Genomic DNA, 14,861 nt, shown 5'->3' on the forward strand with positions numbered 1-14,861 from the left:
ACCACGACAGCTCCATGGGCACTCTTTGTCTCATGGTCATTCCTGTTTATTTACTGTAGTTTTATTTTGTTGTGAAGTGCATCAGTATCTGAAATGTGCTTGATCTGAACACTCTTTTACTCTGCTGGAGACGACGCCCCTTCGACCATGAACACTGAGGGGATCATCTTATTCCAGGCTCACTACAGAATTTTTGGGCCGATTTACCCCTCCCTGGTCTGGAACGTTGGTCGGTACCGAGGTTCGGCCCAGATGATCTTGTAATGTGAGGGGTTTACAGATCCAATCTTAAACGTCCCGATCGGCTCGCAGACCCATCAGAGCCGCCTTGATAATATCAAACATGTTTGATACATTGTTATGTCACTACTTTACAATCGAGTAACAGTGGTTCATTTCTCTCTAGGGCACGATAATATCCTGTAGTGTGTGATGAGCAGTTATTTTCAAATCTTGTAGTGTGCGCTTGTTTGAGATTCACGAGAAGAACATCTGTTAAGATTCTCCTTATGTTCGTGATGCAACCCGATTTAAAAATCGGTTAGGATTTTAAACATCCTGGAGTGTGAGCCCAGCCCAGCATTAATTAGTCAGCGAACCTGCTGCTGGTGTTGGTGGTGGTCTGTGGCTGGTGTTGGTGGTGGTCTGTGACTGGTCTGGTGTTGTGGTACAGACTTGGTGTGTCATTGTAATCACAGTGCCCCCCTCCCCTCCCCTGACTGAGCAAGGTCACAGTCACATGACACACACACACAACAGAAAGAACACAACACAGTGCCCCTGGAACAACCCATCATGTGAGGTCTTATCACCACGACTGAAGAGCAGAGCAGATCCTGTTGGGCAATCATAAGCTACTGCATGATGATGCACTTTCACCCTTTACTGGAAACAGGACAGGCCAGAGATAATGAACTAGCCTACCACACTCACATCCATTAGAGAGAGAGAGAGAGAGAGAGAGAGAGAGAGAGAGAGAGAGAGAGAGAGAGAGAGAGAGAGAGAGAGAGAGAGAGAGAGAGAGAGAGAGAGAGAGAGAGAGAGAGAGGGAGAGAGAGGGGGAGAGAGAGAGAGAGATGACACGTGAGTGACTGTTTACCTAGTCAAATAGCTTTGCTCAGCTGGACTGCTACAGCAGGGAGCATTGCTACCTGAAGTTGTCCCACGGTAACGTTAGGCCAACATGTTGTGTGTACCAGTCCTTACAAGTGACACATCATACCAGGCAAACATATGATCATGAAGCAATAACTCATGAGATGGTGTGGTAACTACTGTCCATCACCTAACTGGGTTTGTCAAGCTGGATCCAAATCAACTATTCTATCTGTGGTTAATGGTTCTGATCCAGAGCCACTGCCAAAGTTACTAAACTAACTAATTAGGCCTAGCATACTCTCTAACATCCCAAGTCTCTTCTCTGCTTCTTCCAAAGAGTGGAGAGGTTTCGATTATCAAATCAAAGCAAACTTTATTTGTATAGCGCATTTCATACACAGAGGCAACACAATGCGCTTTACAGAGAGCAATGGGAGGGTGGGCATAGGTCCCAAGCCTACATATTCCAGAGGGAAGCAAAAAAACAGTTTCACGGGGGCCAGAAAAGTGAGCTGTAAAAATTCTTCCCTGACCTCTCCCAACGAGAAGATCGAGCAAGCTCATGGAAAATGTTTGTCTATTGGCTAAGAACATAATACAGAGCAGTAAACATGGCTAAATACTTCATAAGAGAGGCATGACTAACAGTAGAGTGCACAAATAGTTAGAGACAGGGCTGTTCTGTTTTTGTGAGCATGCGCAAGAGGCACAATTGACAGGAAATCACGTGACCGCCACAGTTGACAGGAAACCGGACGTTGGTTGTCTTCTTGTAGTTTTTTCATGAATGACAGTGTGCAGTCAGAGAAGATGTTGTTTGCAGCCGCCATTAATTCCAGTGAAGGAGACGAAGATAAGATATTATTCATTTATTCTTTATTACTCCACTTGTTGCCGAGAAGCCTCTGATACTGCAACAAGGTAAGATACTTTAAAAGGTTAGTTGTCTTTTCTAAGGTTTTATTCAATGTTGTCTATCAAACTTTATGCCAAGTGGCTCTAAGCCAGGGCTGTACATTGCGACATATATGTCGCACGTGCTATGAAATAAAATGTCTGTGCGATTAATTTATTTGCCCTGTAGCACGCGTGTATGTAACGTTAGTGTTTTTTCCGTGTAGAAGCCGGGAGGATGAGTGAGGTGAAATGAAGTGAGAGCAGTCAGGTAGGCTAGCCTATAGCTTCCCCCGGACCAGTAAACTCTGTTCGGGCAAGTGCCTCATGCAGTTGTCTGATCGGACAAGTAAAAAATACCCTATAGTTGAAGTGTGATAAATATGTAACGTTATCTAAAAAATACAGTCTAGAAACACGACGTGGAGCTACACATTCACCCAGTAGCCTAGCCTATGTTTGAGCCGAAGCGAAGCCTCCATCTACGTAGCTTACGCACTGCTGTCTGTCAGTTAGCAAGCATAATTTGTCAAGGAGACGCCCACACCATAAGCGCGAGTAGCCTACAACATGCGAATCAGAGGCGCTGCCCTGACTGACTGATTGAGCGACCGTCTTTTTGGCTTGCTGAACCGAAACGACGCTAGCTTGTGTTAATGTTCCTCCAGCCACCTAAAGGTGCCAATCAAAGCAACAGCAGATGCAATGAAATATCAGTTAAGCGTAGCCTAATCTAATCTATTGTTTATGTAAGCTATGTAAAAAAGGCAGTGATTGTGGTAGAAGACAGGACCAGCACAGAGTGGAGGGACAGGTGAGAGAGGAGAGGATAGAGGTTGTTGAGAGGAGAGCAGGAGAAGAGAGAGGAGAAGGAAGGGGACAGGGCAGGATGAGAGATTAGAAAGAGTGATGATTTAGAAGGAATGAGTAGGCTATGCAGTTAAGCATCAATGGGCATCAAACATAACTTTTTTATTAAATAAAACATTATATCTATTATTCTCACAACATAACTCAAAATTAAAGAAGAAGATATTTCATGTAGGCTAGACATGCTGTTTCAGTATACTTTTCAATTATATATGTCTCACGATTTTGTTATTTTCATTCTTTAAAAGTCACCAGAATACAGGAAACTAGGTCTGAAACTTTTTGGGGGGGAGGACGCCCAGACCCCCGCTTTGGTATAGAAATACTCCTTATTTTGGCTGTCTTCAGCTTGGCACCACCACACCTAGAGATCAATTCCACAGGAAACACTGATTCCTTGTTCAGATCATAGAGAAAACCCCAAACAAACGAGCAAAGGAAAAAGATGTTGAAATTATTAATGAAAAAGAAGATAATCCAAATAAGAATCCAAAGAAGATAATCCAGATAATCCACACCGCAAAATCAAAAGCCGGGAAAACCTAAAGATGCTTGTCTGAAAACATTTGTTATTATTTCATATTGTATACGTACAGTAACATCCCTTTCCGGGTGGTTTTAAGTGATGAACTGCATAACTTGTGTTCAGTAGAGGTGATAATGGACATTTTATACCTATACTTTCTGGCTCTGTGCTACAGAACTATCAACCCCCTGTAGCTAAAAAAAGTTAATGTACAGCCCTGAGAGAAGTTGCCTACATGGTAGGCCATTATGTGTTAGATAACCCTGATTAGACAGGTCCTAGTCGTTTTAGATTAGACTAGTCCTAGTTGTTTTAGATTAGACTAGTCCTAGTAGTTTTAGATTAGACTATGGTTATTTTAGATTAGACTAGTCCTAGTTGTTTTAGATTAGACTAGTCCTAGTTGTTTTAGATTAGACTAGTCCTAGTTGTTTTAGATTCAACTATAGTTGTTTTAGATTAGACTAGTCCTAGTTGTTTTAGATTAGACTAGTCCTAGCAGTTTTAGATTAGACTAGTCCTAGTTGTTTTAGATTAGACTAGTCCTAGTTGTTTTAGATTAGACTAGTCCTAGTAGTTTTAGATTAGACTAGTCCTAGTAGTTTTAGATTAGACTAGTCCTAGTTGTTTTAGATTAGACTAGTCCTAGTAGTTTTAGATTAGACTAGTCCTAGTTGTTTTGGATTAGACTAGTCTATTAGTTTTAGATTAGACTAGTCCTAGTTGTCCCATGTTTCTCCCTTACTTCCCCTGGTGTGGCCCTGGTCTGTTCCAAACCTGAGAACAGTTGCTGCAATAGACTCTGATACAGGAAGCAGGAAGTCAAGGGAAGACTGTCAACCTGACACCAGACATAACCACAGTCAATGCCCACATTCACTCCCTCCCACACACATGCCATGCACACACGGTCACACGCACACATGCCCGCACACACACACACACACACACACACACACATTCAGAATGCACCTCCCCCTACACTTGCATCAACACTATCCCACAACATTCATGTAAAAATAGCCAGCTTACTCCTACACACACCACCAGTATACAACACAGCCCGTTGTCTGCCATGTGAAGCAGGTAGGAGAATAGGCCTCATATTGTGAAATGACAACTCATACAAAACCCCTACTTACAAATGCCTGGTAAAATATGCCTACTAATCCACTCTGGGAGTATGAAAGAATCCCTCAGACAACCAAAACATATACCGACCATTAGCATAACATCACATCTCCAGATCACACAATCTGCATCTTGAATACAACACACACACTCTCTACTACACGCCAGACACCACTAGCAGTTACATGACATCTCTGGCTCACACACACTCTCTAGTACACACCAGAGCTGCGGCTCACACGCACTCTTCTGCACACCACCCTGAGTGCCAGCAGTAAAGAGACCACTCCTGCTCACACTCCCTACGACACTACACTGCCCAGTCTGGCAGCCCGCTCAGACAAGCACACCATTATGTCACCCAGCACACACACACACACACACAAACATGCACACACACAAACACAGGCGCACACACACACACACACACACAGTCATAATTTCCAATGTTCGTGGGTTTTGCACAATTCAGCAGTGCTAGGAATACCGAGTGGGCCTTAGAACAACATAATCCAGCCATGGTTTTAATCCAGAGCCGGTTACAACACACACACACACACACACACACACACACACACACACACACACACACACACACACACACACACACACACACACAAACAAACAAACAAGCCGTCTGTGTAGGCCTGGAGCTACATGTAGGCCTACTGCAGTGCTACCCAACTCCAAAACACAGGGCCTCAACCTGGGACCCACAGCACCGACCGGGCCTGTCACACTGGGGAACCGACCGGGCCTGTCACACAGTGGGGAACCGACCGGGCCTGTCACACTGGGGAACCGACCGGGCCTGTCACACAGTGGGGAACCGACCGGGCCTGTCACACAGTGGGGAACCGACCGGGTCTGTCACACTGGGGAACCGACCGGGCCTGTCACACTGGGGAACCGACCGGGCCTGTCACACACTGGGGAACCGACCGGGCCTGTCACACACTGGGGAACCACCAGGCCTGTCACACACTGGGGAACCGACCGGGCCTGTCACACTGGGGAACCGACCAGGCCTGTCACACACTGGGGCACTGACCGGGCATGTCACACACTGGGGCACTGACCGGGCATGTCACACACTGGGGCACTGACCGGGCATGTCACACACTGGGGCAGGGGAAGAGAAGTGTGATCCAGCGCCTCTCTGGCGGAGCCGGCTTTAGCTCCGTCCTGAACGCCTGTGGGAGGGTCCGACTCCAGTGGGCCTGAACCAATGGATGGACACATGAAGAATGTAGTCTCCCTGGCAACCTATTCTGGTCTATTGACAGGGCTGGGAAAGGGGGCAGGGTGGGAATCAGGAGCTCTGGGGGAGGGAGAGGAACACAGGCCATAGAGCCAGTTACAGGACAACAGCCCTGAGTCCATGTAGGCCATATAGAGGTAGGTAGCACTGGAGGCCTAGCCTACATGTTGTCCTAAAATGTTTTAGCTACTTAGGTAAAGAGGATGGTGGTTTAGGGTGTGGTGGGTTCTACCAGACTAGACAGGGCAGTTGAGTTCCCTGAGTTAACAGACCCTAGTATGGCTGTGGGTCGAGGGTCCCCTCGTTATTAGGTAATGTGCAACATGATGGCACTAGTAGTGGAGTGCTTGTTTGTAAATACCGACTTAAACCGCAAATCAGATCATCAGATCATATACGTTAGCAAACGACTATCAATCAACGTCTATGGAAGTCTTAATAAATACAATCTCTGAATACAATCAACGTCCATGGAAGTCTTCCTTAACTAAGCTAGATGAATAGCTAACCGTTATTACAAAGACATGACATCAGGGCACCCCACTGTTACACTAGCACGTCGTCATCAGGCTAGCCTGCTAGCTAGCTAATTAACATTAGCTCACGGAAATTCAGCAGTATGTTATGGATATGGAAATTCATTTACTATGTAATTACCTAGTATGAAGTCGTTGACTCAAAATATATCTTTGTCGTTAACTACAGTCTGTTTGTTTTCCAAATTTCCGCCCCATAGAAGCTAACGCTAGCTAGCTGGCTGGCTGGCTAGCATTAACGTTACATTTATCACTTTTGCTAATGTAGGCTAATGGAAAGAAAGAAGGTTAGCTAGCTAGCTGGTGTACCACATACGATTATGTATCCATAAACTCACCTTGCGTTGTTGGTGGTCGAGTTTAAAATTTTAAATATTTCCTGTAAAATGTCCGATACTTCTCTCTAACGTTATCTCTCCTTCCTACAGTCCAGTGCCGAGAGGGGAATTCTGAAGTGAAGTCACCGAACCTCTCTCTCTCTTCCTTCCTGTATTACTGAGTGGTCGGTCGAGGACGAGGAGGTCTGTCTGGCTGCGTTATAATAGTCAGTCAATCATTCTGACGTCGCTCAGTATCACCGCCTACTATCCATCAGCTGCCTACGTTTAGTCATAGATATAGAGAATTAAATTACATTTATTTTATAAATCCAGTCCTCATCATGACTATGAACGGAAGGGGAACACGTCTATTATGATGTAGCCTATAGGCTATAATGACCATAGTCTGTAAAGTCTTTAAAGCAATACATCGCGATATTTGGACCTTTACAAACATGTCTGGTGCTAATTCTCCAATTAGATTTACTAAAAGTAAGCTGAATCGTCCAAACAGTCTTCTCAGAAAGATAATACATTGACATTTATTAACTTTTAAAACTCGCGCCCCCGGGACGCAGCATGTGCAACGTTGTGCTTAAAGGAGTAGTAAAGGGAAAATGCATGTTTAGCCCTGTTTTAAAGATATAACATGGTCATTTTCACTTTTTTTGAGTTTGTAAGTGCTATTTGCACAAGAGGACATTAAAGAAACACAATAAAAACATTAAATATATCCGTTTTGTAGTTTTGAAGAAACTGAAAGCTTAACATTTTCAGTCCAATTTGACTGGGGGTGAAAATGCTCCAAATTCGTGACGTTTTTTCCCTTGTTGACGTCACCCTAAAGTTTGAAAAACCCGCCTTCACTCCCCTACACCCGCCTCCAACAGAAATCTGTCTGGCTCCCGCACCTGCTGTCTTTGCGCCGTTTCACCATCTATCCAACACAGTAAGGCAGCTCTGGGGCCTCATTTATCATTGAGGTACGCCATATTTTACACGATCTTTTTCGCGATTTCAGGCGTACGCCATTTCCCCCCCCCACATTGCGATCTATCAAGCCGAAAGGGCGAAAATTTAGTCGCCTTTCTACACGCTTTTGTAGGACACCTCTCAGGTTGTCGTACCGATTTACACGGTTTCCTACACCCTTTTTGAACACAGGGGGAACTGGCGACGCAGGTGGTGCGTCGGTGAATTACAATGTTTGATGGAGAGAATAAGAGCGAGTTTCTGAACGCACAATCATGTAGGCTAATAGCCCAATTCAGCACAAACATATATCGCAATGCAAGATTAGACGTGTCCTCTAACCGGCTCATTCATGGTCCGATATGGATTTGTTCCCCAAACTGAACCTATGCGCTGTCCCAAACCTTTCCGCGCTATATGTCACACACCTAATGCAGGCACTCCATCAAACGGCAATAATTGACCAATTAGATTGTCATTAATATGTGATCATGTGGACCTGTTTGCTGTTTGGTAAGCATATAAATGACAGTCCTCCTGTGCGTAATGCGAGCCTAAATGAATCCGGCGCTACTCGGCCTACTGGCCGAGATAGAACTCCAAAGAGGTGACGGCGATGGCGACTGCACCCACATAAGGGCACCATTAGTGAATGAATACGTCTATGTGAATCGCTAAAATGTGCACACTATAAATACCCAAATCATATGTGACGCCGACATGCTCATCACAAGTGTAGTGGCACGGTGGCCTGGCTCCACGCATGACTCATTCATCCTGGCGCACAGCAGGGTAGGGGCTAGACTGGAGGCAGGCGCTGCGCGTGACGGCTGGCTTGTTGGTGTGTGCATAGCCAAGATACATATTCTTTGTCTTATTTACTTTAATCTTTATTAGCATTTTCCATCCATACAACGACAATACAATAAAACATAAAAACTTACAATAACAGCTTATGGGTACTTCCATCCATGCAGCTTTTTTTTCTTACTCAAATATGACAATTTTAATATTAGTGGTATCATCACACTTCCTTCTATAATCCATCAATTTTTCCCATCTCCCTTCAAACTTTCCTTCCTGCATCCTCAATGCATAAATAAATCTCATAAATCTCCTCCACAACACCCACCACTGCTCCTTGGTTGGGGGTTCCACCTTATACCAAGCCCTCATTATTGTCTTTTTACTAGCAACCAATAGTACTTTCACTAGGTATCTGTCCCCTCCTTGTACATCATTCTGTTATGTTTGCCAAGATGTATATTCAAAGCTGATAAGAATGAGAACCAGTCAAGACCCCACCACAAAATGAGGACCCAAGCCCTTAGCCCCCTCCCCGTCATGAGGTTTACCAGCGGGGCCAAAGGGCCCACACTGAGGTCATGCGCCAGCTATGAAGACACAAACAAGTAAGGTTCACATTTCTACCATTTTATTGTCTGTTGGTGGGTGACTGTGTGAGGTGTGTGAGTGCGTTTGTGAGTGAATGTGTGAGGTCCGTGAGTGTGGTAGTGAGTGACTGTGTGAGGTCCTTGAGTGTGGCAGCGAGTGACTGTGTGAGGTCCGTGAGTGTGGTAGTGAGTGACAGTGTGAGGTCCATGACAGCATGTGTGAGGGAATGAAGTGCAGTGAGGATGTCCTGTTGGCTCTGGTGGTGTAGTGTGGTGACCTCCACCAACTGCTGCACAACTGCCCCACAACTGCCCCAATCCCTTCTGCCATTTCCCTCTGGGCCTCTAGGGTCATGAGCCTCCAGCACAGCGTCTGAGAGGAAGCCCAGCCCTCAGGGACCCTTGAGGCAGGGACGCTGGCAGCCGGAGGTGGAGGCGTGGGCGGTGGAGAGGGAGACGGAGGCGCTGGAGATGGCACTGGAGGTGGAGGCCGGTGCGCTGGAGGTGGAGGCACTGGAGGTCGTGGCGCTGGATGTAGAGGCTGCAACCGGCGGGGGCACGACCGTCAGGTCAAGGACCACTGCAGACTCCCCCTCCTCTGAGTCCCACCCCACGTCAGAGTCTGGAGAAACAATTTCAGTCATTTTCTTTGAGTTTGTCTGTTAACTTGATTATGCATTAAACATTTTATTGTGTAGCCATATTCAATTGATATGTTTTTCTGTTGGCAGCCAAATAAATGCTTAAGTGTGATTTACCGGGTGATTTAGATGAGAGTCTTAATTTCCCAGAGGGGAAAATGTTTAATGTGGTCTAACATTATGAAGTGGTCATCTGTGTTATCGTTCCCTGTTTTTGGTCCTAAATCAATCATAGCCTACCACAGAATGTGTGGAATGTTTGCTTTCCTCACAGCCACATAATACAGAATGTCCGTGTAGCCTACGCCAAATACAGGATGCACGAAACGTACAGTAGGCTACCTAAACTGTAGGAGCAATCAGACAAATGTAGGCTCGTACAAATAGCTTACCTTCCGAAGATGATTTTTTTTCCTCGCGTGGACCTCACCAACAAGCACATGCACCTCCGTCTCCGAAAAGTTTCTCTTCTTTCCGCGTTTTTCCATAAACGTATTTGTCTTTCCTATGCTCCACGCTATATTATGTCGGTTCCTTCCGGGGTATCCACGTTGTGCGCTGTCATAGTTTTGACCATATATGGTTGAATTTGGGCGTGGAGAGGGCGGAACACGGGGCGCGTGCGCGTCCGCTCTCTTCTCCGCCACCGTCGGATTTTCTGTGGTGAATTTGGCGCAGCAGCGTGTACGCCATTTTTGATAGATCCGAAAAGCGTGTAAATATTCTCGTCGTACGCTACTTTTCGCATTTTCCTCGTTTTCGTCGTACGCCCTCTTTTACACCTGAATTTACACGCTCTTTGATAAATGAGGCCCCTGAACCCTTTCTCATCTTGAGAATAATTCTCAATGATCTCCACAGTCTCAATGATGACCACCTCTTATTTTAATATCATTTGTAGGTTTTATAGGCCTAATTGTATTTGTGGTTGTCATTCAAATTGGGAAGTTTTTACCATGATCTCCGTGTCTGATTAGTAGCCAACCTAGCTAATGTTAGATAAACGAACCATAACGTTAGCTGTAATTGGCAAGTTTTGAAAAAGCTGTCTGATCCAGCTAGCTATCTGTCTTTATCCAGCATGTTGACGTTAGCTAGCCTAATGTTTGGAATGTCAGCTAGATGTGCTGGTTATCCTAGCATGCTAACGTTAGCTCTCAATGCATTTGCTTAGCCCTCCTGTGCAATGGCAGAAACACAGCGCACCATACTGTACCCTTCCCTGGCATAAAATCTACTTGCACAAGGTGTGCTGTAAGGTTTCCAAAGCAAGAGCCTACCATAACTGTTGTGAGTGTGCTTTGTTGTATAGGCCAATAATACAATAGGCAACGTTACGAAGTCAAAGTTGGTTATAAGTCAGTTTGTCTCCCCAAGAATCTCCCGATTATCTCTCGCTCAAACTTCATTCGATATAATGTAGACTTACTGATAAATAGCCTATTGTTGTAATTTATGCTGTTTTGCATATGCAAAATAACGATGCTATTACTAATCGCTTTTATAATTTGCCCCCTTTTCTTGTAGCCCGATCACTACATTTCCAATACTGGGACTCGGGAGGTCCAGGTCCTGCGCTTCAGGGCTCTGGAGGTGTGCAGGTCCTGGAGGGCAGGTTGCAGCCAATGTCACCTAATGATATTGTAATATGTTACAACACCCCCCTGTTTTATGAGAAAGTAGCCTATGTCTTAATTTAATATCATGTTGTATGCGCAACAATTACCTCGGAAAATAAGGATATTTGTATAATAATAAAACTCTCGATTTCAAAGACAAGAAACTCACCTGGTGTTAGTTGGCGATGGTGCGCATTCATCTCTGGTAAGTTATACCAGTTACCTCGGGGGTTTTTTCTCATCAAATTACATTGATTTGACTGTTGGTTTAGCTATTTATTTGTTTACTTACCGGTAATAATTTAAGTAAACAGAAGTCATAACCTGCACGCTAAACTAAGTTCAGGAATTGGAAGCCTAATGATAGCTAGCTAACGTTAGCTAGTGCTAGCTAGCACGCTACCTAATGCTAGCTAGCTAAGTCGAGGCCCGAACTTGACTAACGTTTAGACAATATTGCAAATACTCCGACACTATTGCAAACCTTTTTTCTGTTACTGCTGGCTTTGTGTTCGCCGCGAACATTTGCAGAAACATAAGCGAACGGTCTGAGCTGGTAGTTTGTTAGTTAACGTTAATCTAAAATGGCCGCTGGACTGAGGGAAATGTGAATTGTTTGTTTGACTCTGCTGAATTTGAGACTCACATTGGGAGCTCGCTCGTGTCAGGCTTTCTAAGGACATCACGAATCTTAGGCTAATTTTACATAGGCAAAGGTGAAGGCGAAGCCAAGATAATGCTTTATATATTTTCCATTTGTCTGGAAAGTGGGAGACTGAGAACAATGCCACCCACGAGGTAAGCGGGGTACCATGGACAACGTGGTCCATGTAACGTTAGCTCGAAACAAAGATGGAGGCAGCTTTGTTTGCCACATTAGTAGTATCGGTGTGTATTGTTGGAGTTCACTGGAGTTCACGAGTCAAAAACAGGCGTTCCTGTTAAAACTGCGAGTAGTAACGCGTGATTCACGGGCCTTATACATTTAATCTGTGCACTGCAGTGGCTAATGCCTAAACTAGCTTCATGTTTCCCACACTGATGATTGACCGCCATTGACCGCATCTGTCCTGGGCCAGCAGAGAATTAAAAAAAAAGAATAGTGGCGTGTCACTAATTACTTATCGGCTGTAATGACTTGTTGAATTGTTGTTTTAGTCGCTTCTTCCCCTCTGCCTACTTTCCCATAGGGTCCTTATGTGTTTATAAACTTAATTTGTTTATTGGGCAGACTGTATTGCAGTGTGGAGTTTCTGGGGGAGGACACTGTGTCGGTTGTCCCAGTATCCTGGCTCTCCAAAAAGGATGGGGTAAGAACATGTTTGTGTGAACAATTTTCTGATTGGTGTGCTACTTTTCAATTGTACAGGGAAGCGGGTACTAATGGTTTCACTCACAGTTGCAGATGTGTTCCTGGCCAATGAATGAGTCAGCCAACGGATAAAGAGCTGTGTGGAACCTAACCCTGGCTGGGCGCTCCACAGAGTCCGGGTTTTCCCAAAGTCCACAACTGGTACTGTTTGAATTTTAAGCTATTAAAAAATACTGATGGGGGTGGGGGGAAGATCATGACTCATTATTCTGAGGAAAAAAAGGATGGTTGAAATGTATTGATTATGGTACTTTATGCACACAGATCATTACGAAGGTGCCAGGCTCATGGCAAAAGTCTTTGAGCAGCAGTCGTCAATGGACAAGTGCCAAGACGTTCGAAAGAGACGGCGCAACACACGCTATCACTCCAGTGACGAAGGTAATATACTAAAGTGCATTCAACAGTCCCAAAAGAGTAGTACTTTTGAAATCGAGTAATCTGAGCTAATTTACTGATATTCCACTACATATTCCAAGCCCCGGGCAGCCATTGGTCCCCACTATGCAGGCCAAAGACCAGGTGCCAGGTGCCGGAGTTGAAAGGCCTCTGCCAGCGGTCCAGTACAATCCACGTGTGCTGTACAATCCAGGTATGCATGTTTGTGTTGAAATGAAATGTCTATGCCTACTGCACACTGATAGTTGGACTATTTTTTATTTATTTTGAATACCATTTTACTCATCTTGCAGATTTTCCAAGCTTGTCCCATGTGGGCGAGCGGGGCCCAGGCCCCATGTATAGCACCCCAGCCAGATCATACAGCACCCCAGCCAGACCAGGTAAGAGTGGCATGTACTGCTGTGGTGTCTACCTGTCTTGTCTTTATTTAGTTTCCCTCCAAATGCCAGAAGCCAAAGCCAACACCATAAAGTTTCCTGCTAATCCCTTTAGGTTTTCAGTTAGCTCTGTGATTGGCTTTTTTAGATTGAATACCATTTACTCATCTTGCAGATTTTCCGAGCTCATCCCCTGTGAGCGAAAACCATGCGAGCCCAGGCTTCATGTATAGCACCCCAGCCAGACCAAGTAAGAGTGGCATGTACTGCTGTGGTGTTGTGATGTCTACCTGTTAATGTCTTAATTTATTTTCCTTCAAATGCCAGAAGCCAAAGCATGCTGCCAACACCATACAGTTTCCTGCTAATCCCTTTCCTTTATCCCTTTTGTTTTTCAGTTAGGTCTGTGATGCCGTCGCCCAATAAAACGGCTCCAGCACCATTGACTCCATGTACCCCTCTACCTAATCGATGCTGCTCTGCAGATGCTGGTATGGGACTACTTCCTGTTGCATGCAGGGATATATTTTGAGTTTCATTTAGTTTTATGTCAATGTACTTATAGCCACATCTGTGTTTATCTAGATTTCCAGAGGTCTGTACATCAGCAGTTCTCAGAGATGCGGGAGCAACTCCGTGAGCTTGCACGGACTGTGAAGGAACTGGCCCAGAGCACGCGACCTGTGGAGTCTGGAGCCCAGGGAGAAGTGCTGGATGTACTGAACCCTGCCCAAACGGACGAGGAGCTGCAGGTCTGTGAGGCCAGGTTGAAGGACCGGGAACATCAGAGGAAGATGGTGAGTGTCTGCAGGGCAGAACTTTGTCTTATTTTTGCAGTGCAGGGAAGGGTACAGTAAATGACTGTCTTTGTTTTGCAGACACAATACCTAGGTGCCATTGGTGGCAGAGACTTGGCGGACACAGTCCGGCGGGTGCTGTCAGCTGTAGCCACACATGCGGTGTGGAGCGCCTACAGTGTGCACGGGAAGAAGGGGAAGAAGCCACTGAAGAGTATGACACTCTTCAATGTTCTAACACGTAAGAAATGGTTCATATTTTGAATATTGTTTAATACATCGTCTTTGTTCCATGACCGATGTGAATTGAAACCATTACCTTTCTTGATAACTTAAAGGTGCAGTGATGGTCTCCATGCCAAAGGCTACGATGGCGGAGGTGGCTGCCCAGCTGCAGGAGACATTGAAACATGCCCCTGCTAAATGCAGAAGGGTAAGTGATGTCTTTTTTTTTGGTTTCTCCTACCCAGTGACACTGCATGGTTCCAAAGATTGTGTACCACTTTTTTGTGCATGTATGTGCGTTGTGTATTTACGGCCATTTCATTGTGTCTTTAGGTATCTGCAGAAGTCCGCCTGAGCACAGCCCATCCAAGAACAGTCCATCTGAGCACTCCCCAGCATTCTGATGAGGAAGACTTCCCTTCCTAG

At 45.2% G+C, this 14,861-nt stretch overlaps 3 protein-coding genes across 4 annotated transcripts in view; 2 read left to right on the forward strand and 1 right to left on the reverse strand.

The window, feature by feature from the left end:
• The window catches only part of sdcbp2 (syndecan binding protein (syntenin) 2), a 60,432-nt gene extending 53,535 nt beyond the window's left edge, over positions 1–6,897 (reverse strand). The window contains exon 1 of one of the 2 annotated variants that reach the window (XM_084436419.1): positions 6,655–6,897. The gene's annotated coding sequence lies outside the window, so the exon portion shown is untranslated. The remainder of the gene's footprint in view (positions 1–6,654) is intronic. The other variant, XM_084436420.1, reaches the window with a different exon arrangement.
• A 5,405-nt stretch (positions 6,898–12,302) lies between these two features.
• On the forward strand, positions 12,303–13,904 carry LOC311330071 (uncharacterized protein). The gene is made up of 7 exons (XM_084462034.1): positions 12,303–12,572; positions 12,662–12,775; positions 12,899–13,015; positions 13,114–13,226; positions 13,327–13,416; positions 13,589–13,663; positions 13,812–13,904. The coding sequence occupies exons 3-6, from the start codon at positions 12,922–12,924 to the stop codon at positions 13,610–13,612; spliced, it is 321 nt and encodes a 106-aa protein (XP_084318160.1). The 5' UTR covers positions 12,303–12,572; positions 12,662–12,775; positions 12,899–12,921; the 3' UTR covers positions 13,613–13,663; positions 13,812–13,904.
• A 129-nt stretch (positions 13,905–14,033) lies between these two features.
• LOC311307270 (uncharacterized protein) lies at positions 14,034–14,861 on the forward strand (the record flags this gene model as incomplete). The annotated part of the gene is made up of 4 exons (XM_084436067.1): positions 14,034–14,210; positions 14,292–14,451; positions 14,549–14,643; positions 14,769–14,861. 4 exons carry the CDS (start codon positions 14,034–14,036, stop codon positions 14,859–14,861), a joined length of 525 nt encoding a protein of 174 aa, XP_084292193.1.

Source organism: Borostomias antarcticus (assembly GCF_949987555.1).
Source record: "Borostomias antarcticus genome assembly, chromosome: 3".
NCBI classification, from domain to species: Eukaryota; Metazoa; Chordata; class Actinopteri; order Stomiiformes; family Stomiidae; genus Borostomias; species Borostomias antarcticus.